A 26,528-nucleotide genomic window follows, 5' to 3' on the forward strand; every position below is an offset into this window, starting at 1 on the left:
TATTATAAATGAGCATTAACCAAGATGAATCAATGTAAAAGGATTGTTAGAGAATATATTTCACTAATGTTTAGATGTATTGTGAGCGGAAAATATTATTATGCCCAGTAATTGTTTGGGACAGACCTCAGGTAGAATTTCTCTGGCCGTCTGCTTTTCTCACCAGCGCTCCAGAAGATTCTCACATTTATAATCGATGTGTTATTTCTGCAGGAGCGGTGGGTTTCTGTGACGTCATGCACACGACCTCTTTGATGCTGTGTAGACAAAACCGGTTCCTCCTCATGACACACACATGAAAGAGAGAGAGTCTCTTAGTAGTGCTCCAGTTGTGTGTTCTGCTGGTTTGAGTCATAACGAGAAATAAACATGCTCGTATTCTGCCAAACACGTTGTTATTTATTCTGTTAAACACACAGAGATAGATTTTGATGGTTCTCTATTCTATACGATATGTTTAATGCATTTAAAGGAACAGTTAACTATTATCATTTATTTATTGTCGTGTTAAACCTTAATGAGTTTCTTTCTTCAGCAGAACACAACAGAAGATATTTTGAAGAATGTCGATAAAACAATATTGAACGCCATTGACTTACATATACATTTACATTTAGGCATTTGGCAGAAGCTTTCATCCAAAGCGACTTACATTGCTTTATCCTATACATTTTACATAGATATTTGCAATCCCCTGGGATCGAACCCACAACCTTGCGTTGTTAACGCAATGCTCCACTGAGCTACAGGAAAGCTGACTTCCTTTGTTATAAACACAAAACCACAGAGACATTTCTCTAAATATCTTCTTTTGTGTTCCACTGAAGATAGACTTGCATACAGGTTTACGACCATACGAGAATGATGAGAGAATTCAGACTTTTGGTTGAACCGTCGCTTTAAGTGAATGTGACCGCAGAGATTATCAGTGAATAATGACTTATACTTAGGTGAAGTGAGCACAGGTGTGAGGAACAAACCCGTCACATAGAACAGTGCTGCGCAAATTCCTCCTTTGGCGTGCGAAAGAAAAACATCCAATTGGTTTGAAACATGTTTGTGAGTTAATGGTGATAATAAAAGGATTAATTTCTCTGATGAACTACAGCTTTAATGTGAATCAACTGCATGTGAGAGTGTTGAGAGATTAGCGCTTGTTTTTGAAGCGCTCGCTCAGAACAAACAGCGGGTGACATCATGGCTCAGGACATTATGTTAGAAGAGCAGAAGCTCATGTTGACCTGGTTAAAGAAATGAATGATGTGTAGACTGAAGCTCCCTGCGGCTGAATCACACGCTGTAGACCACTCACATCTTATTGAAATCAAACTCGCATGAGCTGAGACACAATACTTCACTGTAACGTGGAGGGATTTCATATTTCTTTAATAACGCTGCAGATCTCTCCGCTGGTGTAGTAAGTGCTTCCTTCACCTCTCATGTCTCCTTGCTCTCTTGACATGAATAATAGATCATGGTGATGATGCAGAGCTATGTGATGGAGTTTGTTGACAGTATATGACTGTATAGACACTGTATTATCTTTTCATTTTTAATGCGGTGCTTCATTTGCTGTCTGACGGGGATCTATATCTGTGAGACCACAAGCATACCACATTATAATCAAGAAACCTGCACAGATACTGAATGCTCTTCACATAGAATTTTACTCAATCGTCCTGGGGAGAGAGAGGGTGAGAGAGAGAGAGAGAAAGAGAGAGAGAGAGAGAATGGGAGAGAGAGAGAGGGTGAGAGAGAGGGTGAGAGAGAGAGAGAGAAAGAGAGAGAGAGACATAGAGAGAGAGAGAGAGAGAGAGAGAGATAGAGAGAGAGAGAGAGAGAGAGAGTGAGAGAGAGAGAGAGAGAGATAGAGAGAGAGAGAGAGAGAGACAGAGAGAGAGACAGAGACAGAGAGAGAGAGAGAGAGAGCGATAGAGAGAGATAGAAAGAGAGAGAGGAAGAGAGAGATAGAGAGATAGAGAGAGAGAGAGAGAGAGAGAGAGACAGAGAGAGAGAGAGACAGAGAGAGAGAGAGACAGAGAGAGAGAGAGAGAGAGAGAGAGACAGAGAGAGAGAGAGAGAGAGAGAGAGAGAGAGAGAGAGAGAGAGAGAGAGAGAGAGAGAGAGAGAGAGATAGAGAGCGAGGAAGAGAGAGATAGAAAGAGAGAGAGGAAGAGAGAGATTGTGAGACAGACAGACAGAGAGAAAGAGAGAGATAGAGAGAGAGAGATAGAGAGAGAGAGAGAGAGACAGAGAGAGAGAGAGAGAGACAGAGAGAGAGACAGAGAGAGAGAGAGTGATAGAGAGAGATAGATAGAGAGCGAGGAAGAGAGACAGAGAGAGAACAGCAATGGATTGAAACCTAATGAGGGGAAGAACAAGACAAAGAAAATCTCTCTCTGAGATTTAATGAAGAAGTGAAGCTGGGACACAGATGTTAACATCTACACAATGTTCATTACTTATAACATGAACATGATGGTTACATATTTATTTGTATATATATTTGAGCTCAGAATTTGCGTTAGACTTGTTTTTTGGCCGTCATTTTGACGGACAGGCTCATAAAAGATCCGTCACAATATATTATTACTCGTCACTATGGTGCAAGGTGATGTTACGTGCTAATTAGCATGTTTGTGACGTCATCACGCTGTACTTTCGTTTACTTTACTCTCTGAATTTACTGTGTTTCAAAAAGTACATAATATGAGATCATGAAAATGACATTTCTTCCAGTGTGTAATGTTGCCGGGTTTGAATTTAAGCAGTCTGCCAAGTTGTAAATCCGAATGAATGAATAACAAAGTGAAAAAGGGAGTCGACTCTGAATCACGTAAACGAGTCATCACCAGTCTGATTCGTGAACCGCCACGGATTTACGTCACTACCTATAGTCACCGCCACTGTTTTGCTAGGACTGCCCCTTCACTCTTCTCCCCCAAACAGTGTTTCACGTGAGCCTCATTCGCGGTAGACCAATCACAGCAGACTAGACCATCTGACCAATCACAGCAGACTAGGCTAGTGGAAAGGAGTGGATTAGATCGCGGAACGAATCATTTGAGAGTCAGTCAAGAAGTAAGGAAAGAATAACTGACTATTTATTACGAAATGTATATTTTCATATGTCCAGTCAGTAACAATGACAGGTGCTTGTAGGTGTTTTGTAGTCACTCACTAACAAGTAAGCTGTGTTTTGGACATGAAAGTGCTTCCTCTGTCGCTCACTGATCGAAGAAGATGCCGAGAGAGACAATTTTCCACTCATTGAAAGCGAATGCTAGCTAAGACGCTAGTCCTTTTTCTGAGGGAAGAATGTGTTTTACGATTGTTCAGTCACTGTCAAAAAAATTCTGTCAATGACGGAGAATTTTTGGTTAACGCGAGTAATGAAAAGCTGAAGTGAGTTTAATAACTTTTTAGATTGTATGTAGAAACTCTTTATCTGAATTGAATGGTAAAAGTTAGTTGAATGTGTTGATTTTTGACTCAGTTTGTCAATCGTGCGTTTCTTCAGTCAAGTCAAACTCAAACAAATATGATTTCTCCAGGTTGTCTTATCTTTCATCTTACTTTAATCGCCCACTTGGAAGCATGTTAGTATTTTAATATTAGAATGTTTATATTATCATATTATTGTTTCATATAAAATGATTCAATCATTAGTGTACTCTGCGTTTTGCCTAGTGTTTCTGAAAGTAGAATGTAAAAATACAAACTGAATTTTGGGATCAAGTTATCATCTTGCTGCATAAAAACAGCCGTTCTGTATTTGTATTCTATGCCTTGTAAAATGAAATTAAAAACATCTGTCTCTCGAGATCAAGAATGAAAGGTCACATTGAATGCGTGGCATTATGGGATATAGTTTCTGATGTTGTGTTCTCAGTTCTGCATGTGTAGACAAATGTAGCAGGTCAGCGGGGATAGAAAATCAGCATACAGTGAACAGAACATCTATAATGCAAAAGTAGCCAGAGGACTATAGATAGATTCTTTTGTGTTTGGTGTTAGTCATGTATTATCCTGAGGTTTGTAATAAAACATCAGATATGTGTAATACATTATCATGTAGATGAATGTGTGTTTCTGTGAGAGAGATGAAGGGGTTTCCACATGTTGTGGTTGGTACAGTATGTGGGTGACATCATCATCATGTGTCCATCCTCACCGTATGACGTCAGAATAAAAAAACTCTTCGTCTCTCTCTTTTTTTGTTGGCTGTTCTGCTGAATGACTGTGTTTGAGTGGTGATGTGTTCATCTTCAGAGAGGCACTGAGAATCTCACGCTGGATCTGGATTAAGTTGTTTGTTTTCTGTTTCTCTTTATTTTTGAATTTTAGTTGATCTTATTGTTTACACTCAAAAGGTTTGTTCTTTATAAAGCTTCTATAAAGAACCTTTAACATCCGAAGAACCTTTCTTTTTTACAAAAGGTTCTTTGTGGCACATAAAGGTTCTTCAGATTAAGGAAAGGTAAGAAAGAGATGGTTCTTTTAAGAACCTTTGACTAAGTGGTTCTTTTTTGGAAACATAAATGTCTTCTACATTCTTAAAAAGGACGGTGCTTTTAAAAGGTTGTTCACAGCGATGCCATAGAAGAACCATTTTTGGTTCTACAAAGAACCATTCAGCCAAAGGTTATTTAAAGAAGCATCTCATTCTTACTTTTTTGTAATCTAAAGAATTTATTTTGCCACAAAGATCCTTTTGTGAAACAGAACGTTTTTCGGATGTTAAAGGCTCTTTATGGAACCATAGATAAAATAGGTTCTTCTACCTTTTGAAGCACCTTATTTTTTGCTTGATTCGGCCCATTTCTTGAAGCATCCGTTCCACAAGTCCACGTGTGACTTCACTGATCTGCTGTGAGTTTGATCTACAATATATTTCAGGAGCAGTAAAAACCCACTTCATCGTCAAGGAAATCTATTGGTATAAAGTTACATTTGCATTGGTTAGTTTAGCAAATTCAGTGTTTTTTTGCTGTTCACACAGTCCTAAATTACAGAAGAAATGTCATTCATAACAATCTTTTCACACAAATATGATATTTGGGAATAAAACCGTTTTGTTTCACTCAGATGGGGCATCTGTCAACCAAAGGTGACACAAGGGTCTCAGATGTTGTGATTGTGAGAGAGTCCAGGACGAGCAGACCGATGTTTAATGGATAAATACTGTACAAAGATCATAAATGAATGATGTGTTAATGGTGCCGCTGGAGTTATGAGTCTCTCGTATTAGTTTCCACAGCTGGATAGAGCTATGTGATGTCATGAGCAGTGACCCCTGTACAGTGCTGATCCTTAACGTCTGGGGGCCCTGAGAAACTTGTAGGGTGCCTTGGACAGATTATTAAAATGAGATAAAGGTCTAAACGTAACTGTAAACTATATAAAATTTACTCAATTAACATACTTAAATGAATGAAAACTGTAAGAAAAAAAGATTAAACTGGGGGTTCACGCTTAAACAATTAAGTATAAAATTAAATAAAACAATTTATTGACCTTATCTCTGTCTTTGGAACCATCTAGCTGTTAAACATTATAACATGCAACTCTGTGATTTTACTACCAAATGACTGATTCACTAACAAAGAAGCACGATAAATAAAGTTTTCTCAAAAAGGCTAGGCATACGAAAAAAACACATCAATAATTCTCACAAAATACATGTTAGGGTCTATCACGGACAAACCAAATATAGTAGACAAATAATGAATTTATAAATCTGTCCTGGAAATTTGTTTTGTAAGTAATTCATTGCATAATTTGGCAAATCTAAAGAAGAGTAGTAAAAAAGTTCAAGTTCTTTTGCTTTGCATTTTTGCCTTTTTTTCTCCGCCCAGATGGATAGCTCCGTTTTAAGCAATGGTCATACGTAAAAACACATACGTATCAGCAAATCATGTATGTGACTGTAATTAAATAAATGAAGTATTATAAAGGACATCTTTTTAACGATTCCTCTAAACTTAAATCTGCAAATTATAAAAATAGTGTCTTGTTTACAATAGTGTTTTTGATTCGGTACTCACGGGGGCCCCTTGGTGCTGGAGGGGCCCTACGCAACCTGTGCAGTCTGCATAGTGAAGAGCAAATGTAGACTTTATCTTAAGTCTCATGTGTGTCTCAGATATTTCTCCTGGGAGTCAGAAATGTCACTAATGTGTCTGTCAGTAGAATTTTGAGAAGAGATGTCAACAATGTGTCAAACTGAGCTCAGATTCATCAAGTCTGCAATCAAAACTCAATAGTATTAAAGATCTCACATCTTTAATACATTCATTTACACCTCCAGACTCTTCATGTGTTTCGACAACTACACTATCATTTGATTCTCTTTTATTTCTCGTGGGCCATTTTATGATCGTGCTGAGCTCTGCATGTGCTTTTCCTCAGAAGTGTTAAAAGTGGACCTAAACGTTATCTAAATTAAACATAGACTGTGTATTTGACTTAATGGCACACAAATCCAGCGCTGCCGGTGTCCTTCCTGACATTTTAATTCTTATAAATAGAGAAAATAAGCACATTTGCTCTGGTCTCACACATTTGAAAGCGAGCCATTAAACTGTATTCATCCCTCACGAGCACAAAACAATGAGCTGTGTGAATTCATCATAGTAATTACAGTAAACACTCAGACTCAGATTTATATCTGGACACTTGTGTTATACTTTAGTCAAAAGAGTATTGTGTGTGTTGTGGATTCATATAAATAAATAAATATTTTAAGCATAATATTTTTGAAATTTGGTGCATGATGTTGAGATCTCAGACACACTGTGTGATGAAATGATGATGTGATTCATGTGATTCATGTGTCATGCTCAGACATGTTTCTCACAACATTAAAGATCAATGAAATGTGTCGTGTAATCCCTGAAGATTATCATTAATATTCTGTTGTTCCTCTGGTTTAGCACACTAGGAGATCAGGATTTACTCGGGGTTTAAACGTCAAGTATTATCACAGCTGCCAAAACGGACTTGAGAAAATACAAGATTACCAGACAGTTATCAAATCTCACATTCTAAAATGTGTTAAAATAGTCGATAGACGTTGTCAAAATAACTGACATCTGATTTTACTGAATAATGCTCTATTTAGTTCTCTAACCGTAGATGGTTTGTGTTCTTAATTGGAAGCAGAAAAGGTTCTTTACATTGATAATGGCAGTGTTGAATATTCTTCCGCTAGTTTTCCTCCTGAATAGCCCATGCTTGAAGAAAAGGACCCGTTTGAGACAGCCGTCTGGTTGTTTTCTGCAGACGGTTGCATTGATCATCAGCAGATTCCTCAGCACATGCTTTTCAGCTCCAGGGACGCCGAGATGTTTCAGACTTTGTCTTCAGGATCTTAGACTTTTGTAGAGGATTTACTGGGAAACCTTTCATGCTGTTCGTTGTGTCTTTGTTTTATTTTTGTTACTGACACAGTTCTAGAAATACAAAAAGATTTCTAAGACTGGAAACAATGGATGGAAGAATAGAAAAACCTTTAAAAATCACAGACCTTTTTGTGGCATTATTTTAATGGTTCCAAAACAATGCAAATATGTTTGGAGATGTCCATGTGAAGTCACCACATGTGAACATCACGTCAGCATCATGTGAGTTTCTCTGTAAAGGTTCAGTAGTTGTTGTGTCACAGATGTTGTTGACATGTTGTAAGAGCAGAAGAGAAAACCGTTGTGCTGTTTCCTCTGTGTTGATGCTGTTTGTTTTCCAGTCACATGTGATTCACTGCAGATTACCCATCATGCATCAGTACAACACTGTTTGTGCCCGAGGGCCGATTGTGGCCTTGAAATGTTATAAATAAAGAATTATATATTGAAATTACATGTTATGAGTTTACATGCCAAAATATGACCGAATGTCCAAATGAGTCACAGTAGAAGTTAGTGTGTTTGAAGATGTGTGTTTGTGTTACTACACTGACAGATTTCTTTCGCATGTTGTGTGTTGTGCGGTGCGTATTGAAACATCATCATATTGTGTAGATGTAGTGTTTGCATCACATCTGTGTGTCCTCATTAACTCTGAACCTGTAGGCGTGTTATGACAGATGACATCATTAAACAAACGCTTGAAGGTTCTAAATGATCTCTAACATCTGTGTTTTCATGTATGTGTTGACCACGTGAGACTTTTTTTCATAATATACCCAGCATGCACTGCAGTGGCTCATTGTACTGAACTCTTGGCTTCAGGCCGGGAGCTGTTATTTGAGGTTTCCACTGTTCCTAAAGCACTTTAGTGTGTTGTGTGCTTGAAGTGAGGACACGTGAACCCGTGATAAAGAACACAACACTGCAGCACTTCATCTTAATGTCTTCTTCAGTACATCGGGTCTTTTATGGGGCTGTAGTGAAGAAATGAGAGCTAAATATAACCTCACAAAAGAAGCATGCTTCAAGTTCATTTTAGGTTACTTTATGTAGTAAGTATACTAATATCAGTGTACTTGTGGTATACTTTTTCCATAAGTGCACTTAAAAATAAACTTGTCACAGGTATCAAATAATCGTCTCACTGCAGTTATTTCAGATAATTGAATTTCAGATCAAATCAGCATGGAAAATCGTAACTTTTAATATCCGCCTGTCTTAGTACACGATATAACTATGTCACGTTTTAAATAGGAAAAATATCTAAACTCTTGCTACGCGATGCTACGGGTCTAATTGGATTCAATGATCAATGCTAAGCTATGCTAAAAGTGCTATCGCCAGACCCGGAGATAGACCGAGTACATTCCAATACGGAAAACCTAATTCAAGGATGTATTTTCTTAATTAAATAAATTATATGTCATTAATACTTATATTGTCAAAGCCTTAAAACAGACAATTAACCGCCATAATCACAATTATTTAATCAACAAATTTCATAATCGTGAGAGCCCTACATTCAATAGTGCAATTCAATAGTTTATAAACTGAAACTAATGTTAAATACTTGTACATGTTTTAGGTTTTGAATTGTTGCTTAGAAGTATACAGCACTCTCAGTAAACTACAAGTTTATCTAGTCGTTATACTTTTAAGTTTTCTTGAAGTGAATTTAATTTCTTAATTAGTTATATAATATTTATGCATTTTAGAATACTTCTGTTACTCTTAAAGTAAAATATTGAATACCTTTAAGTCAGTGGTTCTCAACAGGGGGGCACACAAGGGGGCCTCAAGATGACTGAGAGAGTTGAAATACATAAAAAAATGTTCATTATTTGGACATTTTTAAATATTTTTTGGGTAGATATTGAGTTTTTATGAATGGGAGGGGCGCTTTCGAATATTCTAGAATACAGTGTGGGGACTTAGAGTCATAAAGGTTGAGAACCCCGCCTTTAAGTGTACTTGAAGTAGAATGAATAGATGTATATCTCTATCAAAAAATGATGTACAACAGATATTCAAGACAGAACTCAGACCTTCCCTGTCAGTACAAGTCAAGTATAATTATTTTATAAAACTCACACTTAGGCTGAAAATTGACAAAAATGTCCATGTATTATATATACATATTTTTTCACCTTTTCAATGACCCTTTTTCCCCCTAGAATCAGTTCTTATCATCACTACCAAACATTCATTCATTTTGGGAATTGTGACCCTTCAAATACCTGTTTGTTTACATGGTGACCCTGTTGTTTTCCATGAAAAAAAATCATAATTCTAAATATTTTCCATATACTAAATGTGAATCCAATCTTTCATTATTATTATAATAACATGATTTTTATTGCATTATTATTTTATTGAGCAGTGTCAGATTTTCTAAATAATATCATTCAAAATGGATAAAAATGTTTAATATAGCGCACAAGGGTTAAGTTGTTTGTTTAAAAGAGCTAAACTATAATAACACTCTTGAATAAGGTTCTTTGTTTGAAAGGGAACACAGTAGCAGCCCTGAAATATCTGCAGAATTGTCCGGAAGTCAGTTTATTTTCTATCACCCTGTCAATTGTGCAGAAAGTTTTATAAATAAATGGCATGAGAAGAATGTTTCAAGACTTTCTCCTCCCGAGAGTAGTGTCATGTGTGCATTGTCAGTAGTTAGAGCGCTGTGTGTGTGGCGTGTAGACAGGAAGACAGAATAATGACTTCCTGTGTGTGGGTTTGTGTCTCTGCCCACCAGCTCTGAATCTAATGGCTCGTCGTGCTGTCTTGAGAATGTAATGTAGTGCTTTAATGCAGTGTTTCTCAAACTTTCCTTCTCTCTAACTCACACATATAATCACACCACGTGTCTTATGTAAGAATATAAAACACCTCACAACAGCATGAGTGTGTTCTGCAGTACATGAAGTGTGTGTCTGTGCTCGATCACATCTGATCACTGCGTTGGGTATCACGGCACTCTTCCCGTTGGCGTGTTGGCATTAGAGCAGATGAAGCGATGCCAAGAGCTGCAGCTCATTCCAGCGTCTGTGAGATGCTGATTCAGCCTCATCTGCTGATGGTGTTTGTGAGAAAACCGCCAAACAAACAGATAGATTGGGTTTCACTTTCTGTGTGTTCAGCTGTAATCGTCAGGAGATTCTTCTTGTCTGTGAGTCATATAGTAAGTATAGGACAGAGTTTTACAATCTAGAATTACTCAGACTGTATGTGCACGGCTGCATATCCTGCACGAGTGTGTGTGTGTGTGTGTGCACCTGATCCCCACAGAGATGGCAATATCCAAAATCCTTGTCCTTGAGGGGACATTTTTTGGTCCCAATGAGGAAACGAGCTAATAAAATATACAGAATTAACTTTTTTGAAAATCTTAAACAACAGAAAGTTGTGTGTGATTGTGATTGAAGTTTAGGGAATATGATATAGACTTTGTACAGTATACATCTCTGGAATGTCTTCATAAAATATGGAAACCCAACATGCGTTTGTTGTCTATATCACTAACAGACAGTGTTTTTTATTTATGTCAAGGACTGTGTTTTAATTAAAGAAGTTAATGGACTCTGCAGTGTTTAAATTGATTATAGATAGAGTAGGCAGCAAGTGGAACACAATGAATAATATCAAATGTTAAATCACAAAATAAGAAACAAACAGAGAAATTCATTATTGGGACGTTATTTGTGGGCTGGCGCATTTTTGTTATTATCTTTTTCCTTGAGCTTTGGTTTGTTTCTAGCCGTGCCACACTACTGTCCAATATACTGTTGAAGGTAGTATTTCATAAGCATGATTTCTCAGACCTGTCTGTCAATTTTAAAGATTATAGGGGCGATTTCCCAGACAAAGATTAGTTTAAACCAGGACTAGGCTGAAATAAGATAAATTAGGATATTAAAATTGTTTTTAAAAACACACTTTACAAAAAAACAATACTGTGTGCATCTTGAGACAAAGCTATCACACAGATATATTTTAAAGATGGCGTATCACAGGCATGTTCTGCCAATCTCATATTAATCTTGAGTATCTATAGTATTGCATATTATAGTATTGCATAGTAGTATTGCATACATCGTATCTTTGAAGAGTTTTTAGTTTGATCACATTTATAAAAGAGAGATACAGCTGTACCATTATTTCTGGAAAAACAGGAGGATCTGGAGGTGTGACGAGTGGGACAGAACGACAGCACGAGCACACAACACGTCATCACATTAATCCCTACATGTTTTCTACATTATGCACATACACGCAGATTGGCAACAAAACACAGACTCATGACTTAGTTTGACTTACTGCGTGTAGTTATGTCAGGCATCTTTTAGCACTGGCACCACACCATCTATCAGTTTTAAACTATCTCCAAATCCAGCGTTATATCCACCGTTTATACAGCATCCATCACTGAAATGCCTTGTTGGTTGGCTCTTTCTTTCGCCTTGCTGTGCTTTTGGCCAATAAAGGGAATAGGACAACACAGGGATTTCAAATTTGACTGCTGGGGGAGTGTATCAAGCACAGAAATACTACGTCATGTAAAGAAGTCAGAATGCATGATAGATCCGCTTAGAGAGATGTCGGGGGAAGATGTTTTGCCCTGTCTGGGAAACCACCCCCTAGAGACTTATTAAAGACTCATTTTTAGCTCAGCTTTATCTACATTGTTTCTCACCACAATGTCACAGTATCATTAGCAGAATCTCTTATCATCAAAGATTCTTTCTGATGTTTGTTTGTTTGTTGATCATTTTCTATCTGGCCCGAGTCACTTCACAATTCACTTCACATCATAAATGTAATTTTATAGGCTCACAAGCCGAAACTTCCCAGAAAGTCTTGAGGGTTTTAATGGGAATTCATAAGTCATATGTGCTCATACTAAAACTACATTACCCATAATTCAATCTTCTTTACAGAAGCAGTGATGCACTGAATGAGAAATCCACATAATGGGACAAATTTAATTTCCTTATGCATTTGAAAGAAATGTGTATTAGAAATATCACAAGTCTGACGTGCTGTGATAAACAAACAGACTTCAGTGAGAGAAACACAAACACTGACACCGCGTGTGATAGGTCAAATCGATCAAGCGCTCAAGTTTGTTTTCTTGTTTTACGACTGTAGTTTTTCATGATATGATGCATCGATTCATTCGGCATGATGGAGAATCAGAGGAACAAACATGAGACATGGCGGCTCATTCAGGGCATCTGTCAGATTGGGGTTTTGCTGACACAAAACAAGTGAATTTTTTTTTTTAAAGAAAACAACACCGGTGAAAACAGAAAGAGAGAAAATCTGCAGAAGTCTTTATATGTGTATTTCTCATTAATTGATGGGACAAAACAGGATCTTTAATCTTAATACAAATCATTGTGCATTATTAATCTACTTTTTCTTTTTTCTTCGCAGTGAATTTCGATCACTTCCAGATTCTCCGAGCCATCGGTAAGGGGAGCTTTGGGAAGGTGAGATGATTTTTGACATCGGCTACTTGAGTAAATAGAAGCAGTTGGTCTTGATTGTTATTGATCATATAAAGTAGGAAACAGATAATGAATGAAAGCGGCTCATTTGTATGAGTTTGATTTTGATCTTTGTGTGATTGAAATCAATGCTATGGGGAACAACACCCTGGATAATTCAGACGGTGTGTAATGAGAGTCAGTGATTGTGTTATCTGAAACGGGACGCTTTGAGAGTCACCGCCGAAGTAATTACATTTTCATTTTTCTATTAATCTGCACCGCGGCGGTTAATTAATTTAACACGTGTGAGATTTAAACTCTCAACAGACTCGTGGAAGATAATAAGAATGAAACTGTGAGCATCTGAAGAACTCTCATCAGAATCATCTTAACCTTTTTCTCAAACTTGATCTAATACCCAGATATAAAACCATAAGCAGGGTTAAATCTAAATGAACGAGAATCATTACTTGGTTCAATTCATGTAGCGCTTTTCACAATTTTATATTTTTGAAAACCAGTTTTACAGTAAAGACAGTAAAGACAAACACAAAATGAGGTTAATATTAAATACATAGAATAATTGTATTAAACCTTCAGACAAAAGTACATCTTGCAAAAAAATTCATATGTTCTTTTGTCTGAAGGTTTAATAAAATATTGTTTTATTAATAGTGTAAGTCTAAAAGTTTTATTTTATAATACCCTGTATTCTGCCTTTATTTTCTCATGTTATTTCTCTTTACTAGTAACCACTGCCTTCATTTATGTAATACTGTTTTGCAACAATTCAAAATTTGTAAAATCAATTCTATAAATGTGTTGAATTGAACACATTACTAAGTCGACTATGATTACTAAAACGGTGTATACTTTTTTTCTGTGAATAATGTTGAGAGATGTGAAGGAATGTTGTTTTTGCCGTGTGTTTGGGGCAGAATTCAGGTCCATTAGTTCATGTGGACAACACCCAAAAATGTCATTGTCGCATATTTTAATATGATCATAACTTTTAATAATAATTATTTATCAGTGGGTTTCATTTTCATTATAAAAGTCTGAAATTTCAGTATTTGTGGAAATGCACATTTGTGTATAAACATGCGTCTACAAAAGGGTTACTGTCCTTGTCTTTAATAGAGCACATCAGTCCATCAGATGAAGATGTCGGAAGAATCCTCAGTGGTTTGTTGCTCCTATGTGTCTGTGAGTTTAGTTTTGGTGATGAAATGACTCCGTCTGTATCTTCGTTCACCTCAGGTCATATTTGTTCTGGTCTCATCATTCTGTAAATTCACCTCTTTGCTCTTCTCAAGTGGTCTTTTACGACACAAGTTAAAGCACATGAGCAATAAATAACACTATCTTCCACATTGCATCCACAGCAGATCGACATTCTTTACTCCGTCTTCATGGGGGCAATAACCATAAAAATATGAGAAGTGCCTTCAGATGGCAGATGCTTTCATAAGGTTGGATGAGGAGAGAGAGAGACCAAGAGAGAGTCAGAGAGAGAGACAGAGAGAGTGAGAGAGAGAGAGGGAGATTGTGAGACAGAGAGAGAGAGAGAGAGAGAGAGAGAGAGAGAGAGTGAGTGAGAGAGAGAATGCGAGAGAGAGAGAGAGAGAGAGAGAGAGAGAGAATGCGAGAGAGAATGCGAGAGAGAGAGAGAGAGAGAGAGAGATAGATAGATAGATAGATAGATAGATAGATAGATAGATAGATAGATAGATAGATAGATAGATAGATAGATAGATAGATAGATAGATAGATAGATAGAGAGACTCTGTTGTCCTCCAGGATGAGAGAGAGAGAGAGAGAGAGAGAGAGATAGATAGATAGATAGATAGATAGATAGATAGATAGATAGATAGATAGATAGATAGATAGATAGATAGATAGATAGATAGATAGATAGATAGATAGATAGATAGATAGACTATGTTGTCCTCCAGGATGAGAGAGAGAGAGAGAGAGAGAGAGAGAGATAATGCAAGAGAGAGAGAGAGAGAGAGAGAGAGAGAGATAGATAGATAGATAGATAGATAGATAGATAGATAGATAGATAGATAGATAGATAGATAGATAGAGATAGATAGATAGATAGATAGATAGATAGATAGATAGATAGATAGATAGATAGATAGATAGATAGATAGATAGATAGATAGATAGAGAGACTCTGTTGTCCTCCAGGATGAGAGAGAGAAAGAAAGGGAGAGAGAGAGAATGCAAGAGAGAGAGAGAGAGAGAGAGAGAGATAGAGATAAATAGATAGATAGATAGATAGATAGATAGATAGATAGATAGATAGATAGAGAGACTCTGTTGTCCTACAGGATGAGAGAGAGAGAGAAAGAAAGGGAGAGAGAGAGAATGCAAGAGAGAGAGAGAGAGAGAGAGAGAGAGATAGAGATAAATAGATAGATAGATAGATAGATAGATAGATAGATAGATAGATAGATAGATAGAGAGACTCTGTTGTCCTACAGGATGAGAGAGAGAAAGAAAGGGAGAGAGAGAGAATGCAAGAGAGAGAGAGAGAATGCAAGAGAGAGAGAGAGACTCAGTTGTCCTCCAGGATGCGAGAGAGAGAGAGAGAGAGAGAGAGAGAGAGACGGAGAGAGAGAGAGAGAGAGAGAGATAGAGACGGAGAGAGAGAGAGAGAGAGAGAGAGAGAGAGAGAGAGATCGAGATAGAAATACTTTGTCCTCCAGGATGAGAAGAGTCTTTAAAACACAGCATGTCTGTGAGTTAGCGTGCAGTAGGAGAGAATATTAAACTGTCTTTCCTTCCTCTTAAAGAGACCTCATGAGGGTTGAGAAAATCCTTGTGTTTCCCACAGAGAAGTTTAGCTCATGTCACAAACACACATAAAACACTGCATGTTATTAATTGTTATCTGTTTTAACAGCTCTGATCTGTTGATCACTTTGTGCTCCTGTGGCTGGGATGTATGGTTGCTTAGTAACTATTGGTTGCATGAGCAATATTTAAAATGTGAGAGATTTAAAGTCCTCTTGAGACCGAGAGATTCCACCAGAGGAGTTTGGTGAAGTTCTCATGACCCGCTCGACCGCAGAGCATCTGATATTTCATCTTTCACTATTATATCAATGTTTCAAACCCCTGCATCTGTCACTTACAGTTTCTTTCTGTTTGCGCTGAATTGTTCAATGTCTTGTGTTGAATAGAATAGACTTTGAGTTTTATTCCTTGTGTGTGTGTGTGTGACCATTCAGCATCTCATTCGGCCTTGACAAATTCTTCAATTTCACAATATAGTCAAATTTGTATCAGCAGTTGGTTGAAGCTATCCATCAACTCTTCTCTCATTGGAAGATCATCACCTCAGTGTTTGGAAGTTTAGGTCATGTGCAGAAGAATGTGATAAAGACTGCCATTGAGTGGACTGCAAAAAAAGAAAGCAAAATCAATTGTGTTGAGTACGCTGTAAAAAATGACATTTTTATTAAGCATTTTTGTCTTGTTTTTAGTAAAATATCTTAAACTTATTGGATCAATTACTTGACAAGAAAAGTGATCCAAGATATTTAGTCTTGTTTTATGAAAAATAATATAAGAATGAAGTAAGTTAATGTTAAAACAAGCAAAACAATCTGTCCAGGGGAGAGTAAAATACACTTGAATTTAGTTTGACCTTTTTCTCAAGTACCTAATTCAAGTTTGTTTTTCTCACCCCTGGACAGATTGTTTTGTTTGTTTTTACCATAAACCTACTTCATTTCTTAAACAATGGCAAATATCCCAGGTCACTTTTGTAGTCAAATAATTGTATTTTGATTTAAGATGTATAGATATTTGTACTACAAAACAAGACAAAGACACAAGAATGTCATTTTTTGCAGTGTATAGGGTGTATGCAAATATGGAAATGAAGAAGTTTTGAATCCTTGATGGTAAAATTATATGAATCTAAGCAATTGTGAAAGTGTTGCGTAGTTGAACATCCCAAGATATTTGAATTTTGATTTTGTAGCTTGTCTTGTGGATCCAAATAAAAAATGTGCCTGTGTGAATGTGAGTGTGTGTGTGTTTTTATTCTCATCTGATGACACGGCGTCTAACTGTGTTCTATGTGGAGTGATGTTGTGGTTGTCGGGGGCAGATGGGATTAGATTTCCCCGGGCACCAGCGGAGGTGAGGGGTGCCGTTTGTAATGACTTGGGCTTTATAAGAGCCATCAGCTTGAAGGCAGGAGAGACGGAGACAGAGAATTGCTTTCTTTCCTTCAGAAGTGTTTTACAGCACGTCTATAATACAGCCTGTGTGACCTGGATTCAGACTGAATCTATTCTCCATCACACTGTATACCTGCATGTACAGTCGTGGATAAAAGTATTGGCAGTGACATAAATGCTTGCACAGTTTCTGCTGAAGCTGTCGTGTTGTTCATTCACATTATGCAGACTGATCCAATGCATTTTAAATCATTTGAAAAAATAGCAACTCCCCAGATGTCAATCCCGTATGAAGGACCTGTGGTCATCCTCAAACAGTGAGTGAACAAGCAGAAGCCCACAAATTGTGATCATATCAGAGCACTTATAAGGTTCGGCATCAGTCAGGATTACGATCAGAAGATGATATCCAGCGTGCAAAAGCCAAATACAGAGGGTATGAAAAACAAGGCCCGACACTCTTTGGCTCTTTGCACATATTATGTTTTTTCTCAGTAATCGCCATTAGAACTTAAATATGCTAACTTATTCAAAATACTGTTGAAACATGTGAAAAAATGATCTACAAGTACAGAAGCACAAACTTTGCAAAACACAAAATTGATGTCACTGTCAATACTTTTGGCCGCAGGTGTATATGTGTTCTGTATTCATATGTTCGGTATGTTATTTGTTGAATCAGTCACTGATGTATATGATATGAAGTATAAAATTGTGCGATGGAACCACAGCTTCTTGAACAGAGTTTAGTTCTACAAGGAACTTTGAAACGGTTGCTTCACGCTGACTTTAAACCTAAATTTCAGTTGAGTAACAGAGTCTTGTGATGTTATCTGGGTCACATCAAATCAAACTCGCATCAGAAACACTGTTTATGAGAACCGGTTGTGTTATTTTGAAGAGCTAGCTGCTATTTTCCCTGCTCATAACATTCCTCTGTTGTCTTATATCGATCACATAATAAGACCAAATTAGACCCAAACAGTCTCAACAAATGAAACTTCCTAAATCACAACCAATAAACTCTCCCTATTCTTCATGAACATTACTGAGTAACATTTAATGAAAGTCAGTGAGTGCAGCTGTGACACGTCAGAGGAGATCTGGTCCTCCCGGCTGAGTCTGGTTACTCCTGAGGTTTTTTCTCCATTTATTTCTCATTGGAGTTTGGGTTCCTCGCCACAGGGCCGTGTTGACTTGCTCACCTTAGATATTATTTACTAGAATGATCTTGGTTGTTCTATAAACACTATACACTGTGCTGTGTTTACCTTTTTTGTGTGTTTTTCTGTTTTTCTCATTGTCTCCTGTGAAGCTGCTTTGGAACAATGCACATTGTGAAAAGCTCTATACAAATAACATTGAATTATTCATATCAAATATAAATCTACACGCTTTGAACAAACTCATAACACACTACACTCTCCATTAGAACGCGGATAATAGTTCTTGTCTGTGCACATCATCATAAACGTGTGTAACTACACACACAGCTCATACTGGACTGATTCAGACTTGATTCTTCTCACGTGTTTCTGACAGCAATAGTGATGTAGATCAGCCGTGTGAATGAATCCATCTGTCCACACTGTGACGTGTTCGATTGTTTTGTTGTTTTATTTCTAAGTAATGTGTCTGTTTGTGTCTGTTTGAGCATTTTTTTCACAACCTTCAGAATTAAAGCAGCATGAAGTCACTAATTATTCAATATGTTTTAAAGTTATTTTGTTTCGTTTAGCATATCGCTAAAAAAGCCCCTTCTTAACCCTTATAGCTACATTATATTTCACAATAATTAGTTTGTTAAAAAGTGTGTGTGCTTGTATACATGGTATATACATAAATCACTTAAAAAACATACTAAATGATGATTTAAAAAAAAAAAGGAAAAAAAGCCAAAAGTTTCTGTGATGGTTAGGGTTGGGTATAGAATATACATTATAAAATCATTGCATCTATGGAGAGTCCTTGTAAACCATATACACGTGTGTTTATGTGTGTGTGTGTGTGATGGTCGATGTCAGCCGCTCTTTTCAGTTCAAATGTGCTTTATTGACATGACAATTATTGCAATGTATTGCCAAAGCAGTTTTAACATGTACACTAAATCTAGAACAGATGAAAAAAACACATCAAATCAAACGATACACATTTTAGAAATAACAACAACAAAAAATCTGTGTGTGCGCATATTTGTGAGCGCATCAGTGATTGGTCGACTCATCCCTTCTGTTATTGCAGGCATCACTGTATTGTGCTGTTAGTAAAATTCAATCCTGTTTTACTCCTAATAAATATTAAAGTTGTGTATTGTTGTCTATTTTCCTGAAGTCAGGGGAAAATATTTCACGTTTTGGATAGAATATCTTTCAAATGTCCTGATAATTGGGACGTCTGATGAGGAAGTGTTGTTCTGTCTCTAGTTTGTGCAGATGCGGCTCTCTTTGGGTAACCAGTTTTGTCAATGTCTCCTCTTCTCTGTGTGAAGAGTGTGATTGCTGAGCCCATGTTTACACTTCACTTCTTTTTTGAGAAGGAAAAATTCACCAAGGAGCTTTTTTGTAAAAAAAAAAGAAACGCTGGCAGCATTTGGTTACAAATAGCAGCTGAACGCCGTGACTTCAGAGGCAGCGTCTGTGCAAAAAGGAATCCCAGAGAAACAGATAGGCAGTGTAGTGGAAGACTATTTGAATTACAAACAGAGAGCGTCTTTGCAATAACTAATCACATATTTAAAAACAACAATACTAATTTCTTTTTAGAAATCCAAGCAGAAGTTGTTGAAAGAGAAAATTAAACGTACATTTATACAAAACTATGCTCCAACGGGCGTTTCGGCCGCCATTTTATTTTTCTCGACCAATTACATTCCTCGCATGTTGTTATGGAAACGACAGGTTTCCATCATTGGTTAGCTGGGGTAAAGGAGCTTGACGTAGTGCGTTTTTTCTGAACTTTTTTCAACCTCAAAAGACGCTCTGAGCTGCAGTAAACGGCCCGATTCACATTTCGCGTCTTTTCTGCGCGAGTATTCATTATTTTAAATGTAGATGCAGAAATAAGGGTCACAGTCAGGACGCGCTCTTTCTTTCAGGCGTGTCGGCACCACATCGAGATGAAAAAAGGTTTGTTCGACTTGATGCGGCGCCACAAGATCTGACAGGCGGGTGACATCAAAGTACCGCGAGAGGGATTTAACTATAAAAAGTTTGCTTTCGAATCACTCGTGTTACTTTGATATCACCCGCCTGTCGGATCTTGTAGCGCCGCATCAAGTCGAACAAACCTATTATCTCAACTTCAGAATGCCGCAAGCGCACCGCAGGTCATGTGACAAGAACCAACCAGCCAATATAGACAAGCTCAATGAAAATGAAGACACAAATGATCACAGGAGAACTAAATCTTGAGTTATTTTCAGTGCATGTAATCCATATATCCTTTGTTTATACCTCCTCGTCTCAACGGCTATCGTGGCCCATGTTTGCGTAGCAAAGTCCAGACGCTTTGAAACAAAAGGAGAACACAGTGCAGCTCGCGTTTTACACGCGGTTTTAGATGCGAAATGTGAAGTCAAGTGTGAACTTTTGTTGCATAATTTTCCATCTATATCAAATATCATTCGAGTTTACTTTGTTTTCTTGTTGATCCGGTCCAGCACAGTCTCTCTATGTCACGTGACATCACTTCCTGTCACTAGATAATCAATGGAACACATTGAAGAAGAAGTAAATGATTTCAACTCTTGAGAGTCCATGTTGTGAATGATGAGGTTACGCCGGTCATATGACATCACTTCCTGCCACTACAGTAAAAGAGTAAATGGTTTCAGATCAGGATATCTGGATGGTGTGCGTGTGTTATATATTCCAGAGAAAAGGTGGTCCAAGGGTTCAGATCTGCTTCTCTGGATAATTCCTGCTCTGATCAGCGCTTCTGTGACCCAGAAACCAAATGCTTTTCATTGAAGTGTCCTGTAAATTTAACACAACAAACTCGTTTCTCTTTACTGAGCCGCCCCATGAGGAACACACTGACAAGAATGAATTGAGCTGCTAAAAATATCAGTCACGGGGATAAATGTTCTGTATTTATAACTTGTGACCCATTCATTATAAACTCTTTCTGTACATATAAAGTGCATGTCGTCCATCTGACACACTTCATTCTTCAGCACAGAAACTGCTCGACGATGAGGAGGACGATGAGGAACATTTATATACTGTATATACAAGTAGATACATGATGGAAGCATGGACACTTACAGGATATTTATATTTAAAGGAGAAGTTCACTGTAAAATTAAAACTCACTCACCCACATGTCACACAAGCCGTCCTCGTGTTTATTTCTTCTTTAGAAAACAATTGAGGCATTTGAGCAAAGCTTTCCTGGCTTCTTATCCATACAAGAAATGGGGGGGGGGCTGTTAGTTAACGTCCAAATTTCAGTTCCATCACAGTCAAAAAAGGTATGTATTTTTTAAACATAAATATATATCACAGGTCCTCCAGGATGCGCCTCCACGACTGTGTTACACACTAACGCTGGACGTAACATGCCTGATATGCACAGCTACTGACCATTTTAAACAATAATCTTGCACAAAGACATATAACGTGTCATTCAACATCCAAGAACATGGTCTTCTTTCTCCACACTTGTAAATACTGGGTCGGTACTTCCACTTACGTCACACGTGACCTTTCCAACGTGAAGTGGTGGATGTGCTGAATGGAGGCACACCGAGCCAGAGCAAGCCATATATTTATGTTTTAAAAGCACAGGATATTTTTTTGGCTTTCGTGGAAAATGACTAATGGTTTGGCTAGACAACACCCTTATTCATTGGCTGGTGTTTTGCAGAGCCTTTTGAAACTGCGATGAAACTGAAGTTTGGACCTTAACCAACAACCCCCCGATGATGACCATTGTATGGATAAGAAGCCTGGAAAGCTTTCCTCAAAAGCCTTAATTTGTTTCGACAAAATAAATAAACACACCGACGGCTTTAATGACATATTGAGTGAATTGTCATGACATTTTCATTTTATAGTGAAGTACTCCTTTAAATCCATGAGAATGTCTACAGTGTCTTTGGTAGTTTAGAAAGAAAAGAGCAAAATAAACTATAAGTCATGTTGTGTTATGTGATCCTGTGACGCCTCACATTTGGCTTTTAATATACAGTAATAAACTGTATGTCATGAAGTTAATGGAAAGTTGATATAATAAAGAAAAGGTATTACTGCTTTTAGAACAACGAACAAGAATGTCTTGTGTTTGGCGTTAAATGTCACCGTAGAGTCTAAAATTGAATAGCTTTCAAACTGAAGTGCAGAGAATGAGATTCAGATGTGTGTGTGTGTGTGAACCCTTGAAAAGAAACCCTGAAAAACAGTTTTTGTTATTAAGTGACTACTGAAGAATACATCATCACAAATGCTCAGAGGACGTTACCATAGCAACGGTATCAGTGTCTGCTGGAACATCGATTGATGATGAACAGACATTGATTTGTCTCTTTCTTGATTTACAATTTGACAATGCGTGAATCTTTAAGGAGCCGTATTTAGGAAAATTCAATAAGACTCTTGCTTCAGAATGAAACAAGAATATTTAAAAAGAAATGCGGTCAGTTCACTCTTTACAAGTAAAGGTTGTGAGATGTTTGACAGAATCAGAACGTGTAAACTGTGTCTGTTATATAGCATAACATAATGCTTTAAATGCTTTGGATTTTTTCTTTTAATTGTCCAGTGTATGAAATTAAGCGCCATCTAGTGGTGAGGTTGAGAATTGCATCCAACGGCTATCTCCACCGCTCCCCCCTTCTCTTTTAAAGCACTTCGGTGGCTGACACAGAACTAAGATGTCGTCACGTTTTCACTTCTTTGTTGAAGGAGATAATGTATTAATGAAACGTGCTCTGTAGAGCAGTTTCTTTGTTTAGAGGACCTGTGGTGTATGTATAAAAAAATCTGTGTTCATCAGAACTAAGACATTTATACACATTTGGAACAACTCGATGGCATATAAATGATGACAGGATTTTCATTTTTGGGTGAAGTATCCCTTTAAGGGAGGTTTGGGTGGAGGATCATAATGTAAACCAATCAATCAACTGGATGCTAAGATAACTTGATTATCTGTTGATTCATTATTTAGCTTTTATTTCATGTTTAAGTTTTGGAATGATGTGACATGATTCTTGAAATTGGCTTTATTATATTTAAGGTCAGATCTTTGTGTGGGTGTTTGAGAAATGTGATAAAGCAGTTTGAAGCATCTGTCTGTCGGTCTGGTTGTGTCTGATGGATCTCAAACGAATCAGATATATGAGAGTGAGGCTCATCTTGAGCTGTGGAATCTGATCATATTGTACGTTTGGATGTGAATCTGTTGTGTGCGTTGTGCTCAGATCTGATATCTCATCAGCTTCACACGATCGCTTTGCCAACTCATGTTGAGAAATACGGATGTGAGCTGCTTATTTTGTTGATTTGATAATAGGAATAATAATAGATCATAATTCTTTTGCGCAGTGTAGAGACCTTCGAGTCAGTTTGAATTATGTGAATGACAGATTTTACATGCATGCGCAAAAAAGATGGTAATGATTGATAGTGAACTGAAGTGTTCTTACAAGACTTCTTCTCCGGACACGACATGACAGCAGCTTGTTCTTGATGGGTTTGCCATGTCGCAGCGCATCCAGTGTTGGACAAAATAAAATATCAGTGGGTTCTTATGTGTTCTATAGTCTTTGACCGCGTCGCGCCGTGTCTGTTGTAAACATGGTGTTAATGCTTAAGCTCCTAATAACAGAAGAAGAGTCACAGCTCTGTGCAACACATCCCCTCATGAAAACAATGTTACCGTGTTGTGAAAAACGTTAGATCTAATAATGGTTTAATGTTTTTATGTTCTCTCTCTTTCTCTCGGGCAGGTGTGTATTGTGCAGAAGCGGGACACAGAGAAGATGTTTGCTATGAAGTACATGAACAAGCAGCAGTGCATCGAGCGGGACGAGGTGCGGAACGTCTTCAGAGAGCTGGAGATCTTACAGGAGATTGAACATGTGTTTTTAGTAAACCTCTGGTGATTATCCTCTCTCTCTCTGTGTCTCTCTCTCTCTCTCTCTCTCTCTCTCTCTCTCTCTGGTGTGTTACCCACTGCTGACACGAGTCTTGTGTGGATCTTTTCTTCATTATCTTCCTTTGTTTGTCATTTTAATATATTCCTCTAAAACAGCGTGACATCATCATCCAGGCGTTGTGTAAATTCATCCGTTACATGATTTGTGTTTGTAGTTAAGAATTATTAACCAATATATTTAAAGGGACAGTTCACCCTAAAATAACAGTTCTGTTCTCGTTCACTCACTGGGATGTGGTTACAAAACTGTATGATGTCAAAAGAAGAGGCTCAGTATGCTGTTAAGCTGGTTTAATGCTCATTTATTTCTCTGGTCACTGTTTTCTTTCATTATGTGATAGGGCTCCGATATATATTAAGATTCACAGCTCGATTCACAGAGTGATTCATAGCTCTTCAGTGAACTACGGCTCTTTGATCGTTAGGAAGTATTGCTCCATCTAAAATCACTACGAGATTGGGTAGTTTATAACGTGTATTTGAAAAAGCAACACTCAGAAAACATCATCATTATAAATATATAAATATACTTTATTATCATGAAAACACCTGAAAAGTTGTCAGTTCCTGGAAGTGTGTCGCTGCGTCCCAATCCACACACTATCCGTCCTAAATAGTATTCGAAAGTAGAATTAGTATGTGCCAAATCATAGTGTGTTAACCGTTACGCTTCTTGCGCTAAAGGTTGCAGGCTTTACTTCTAGTGGCTTTGGCTTCACTGCATTAATAAATTATATTACTTATTCATCACTAAATTAACAAATGTAAGTATACAGTAAACGTTACATACAACATGATGAATGAATAACTACTGAAAAGGAAGGAAGAGCTGTATTTTGATGTGCTTGACAGTTGAAGTCCCAGTGAAATAAAAAATGACATTTCTTATTTTTTCACGAAATAGTTGATCAATGTGGGTCATTTTCTTTTTTCTGGTCAGTATGTCCCAGTGCGTCCATATTGTTTTGCTACATTTTCCATCACAAAAACAATACACACTTTTAGTGCATAGTATATTGGTACTCATCCGAAATCGCTTATTGTGACAGTACGTTCTGAATTTGAATAAGTAATGATATGAAAAAATTTTGGACATACTGCGCCCATCATGTTTTTGGTCATGGGGCCCGTATACTCTTTGACCTATGACGTATTGACAACATCCTACACGTGAGCGTTGATAAAAACATCATTTTGTAACGAGAAAGTCTTTTATTGGCACTTACATTAGAAATGGAAGTCCACCTTGAAGTTTCTGCTATATTTCTTTGATTTACTTTTGAAATGCTACCGTTGCTCAGGTCCCGTGGCATCATGAGATAGACAAGTGTCCACCTTATCCACACTCACAAATCTCGGTATTTCTCGCATACTTTTTTGCATACTGAGGTTTCGGACAAACTACTCATGACTCATTATTGCCTACTATATAGAATGGAAGTAGGCGATTTCGGATGCAGCACATATGTGTGTAAATCGTCTTCTTCTGTCTCCCATATTCTGAGTTTCTGCGTGAGAGCGCCCACTGGCTTTCGGATGTTGCGGCATTTAAGCATAATTCATTGAGGAAACCGAGCGTAAGAATTGCATGAAACATCGTCCCCGCCTTATTGTTTGACTGTTTATTGAGCAGCGTGAAGATTGTGTGTCGCAGAAGAAGAGAGAGAGTTTGATTATCATGAGGACGTAAATGTGGACAGATTTGGGCGAACAAACCCTGTGAATATTGTTCAACTCTCTTCAGTGACAGTGGTAGTCTTAATCGTAATCTGTTTAATGCAGCAGCTCAACCCGAAACAAGATAATCTCACTAATCCAGAATCTCGGACGTGTGTTTGACGTCACAACACCACTTCAGGAAGTGACATGACCGTGTGTGTGCGTGTGCGTTTGTGTGCATGTAAGTGAAGAAGAGGAGCGAGCAGGTATCTTTAAGAGCAGTGATGAGCAGGTCTTCGTCGTCTTTATACTCTCAGGTCCGTTTCCATAGAGACGCTTCATCACCTCTTCTGAAACACACACACACACTTGATGAATCAGTCATTTGCATTAGTGTGTGTCCTGTTAATGTGATTAGTTGTGCGGCATGTGCTTTAAAGATAATCACTTCTCTCCTCATGTTTAGTGTATTAGCTGTGACTCCTCATGAGGAAAATGATCTGATATTAATCGATTAAAATTCAGCTCTCGTCTCAACCAAACCATCTGTTCCACAAGTGCTGTCTTGAGTGATATGTTTACTTCTCCAGAGGGCCGCAACTTTTTGAGAC

The 26,528-nt window shown here is 37.6% G+C and overlaps 1 protein-coding gene across 3 annotated transcripts in view; it reads left to right on the forward strand.

Moving 5' to 3' along the window:
- Positions 1-26,528, forward strand: part of LOC130431184 (serine/threonine-protein kinase 32C-like) — a 45,060-nt gene that overhangs the window by 2,710 nt on the left and 15,822 nt on the right. For all 3 annotated transcript variants that reach the window (XM_056760052.1, XM_056760053.1, XM_056760051.1), the window contains exons 3-4: positions 12,843-12,898; positions 24,050-24,201. In XM_056760052.1, the coding sequence (XP_056616030.1) occupies positions 12,843-12,898; positions 24,050-24,201 (208 nt within the window). The remainder of the gene's footprint in view (positions 1-12,842; positions 12,899-24,049; positions 24,202-26,528) is intronic.

Source organism: Triplophysa dalaica, chromosome 11 (genome assembly GCF_015846415.1).
Source record: "Triplophysa dalaica isolate WHDGS20190420 chromosome 11, ASM1584641v1, whole genome shotgun sequence".
Taxonomy (NCBI): Eukaryota; Metazoa; Chordata; class Actinopteri; order Cypriniformes; family Nemacheilidae; genus Triplophysa; species Triplophysa dalaica.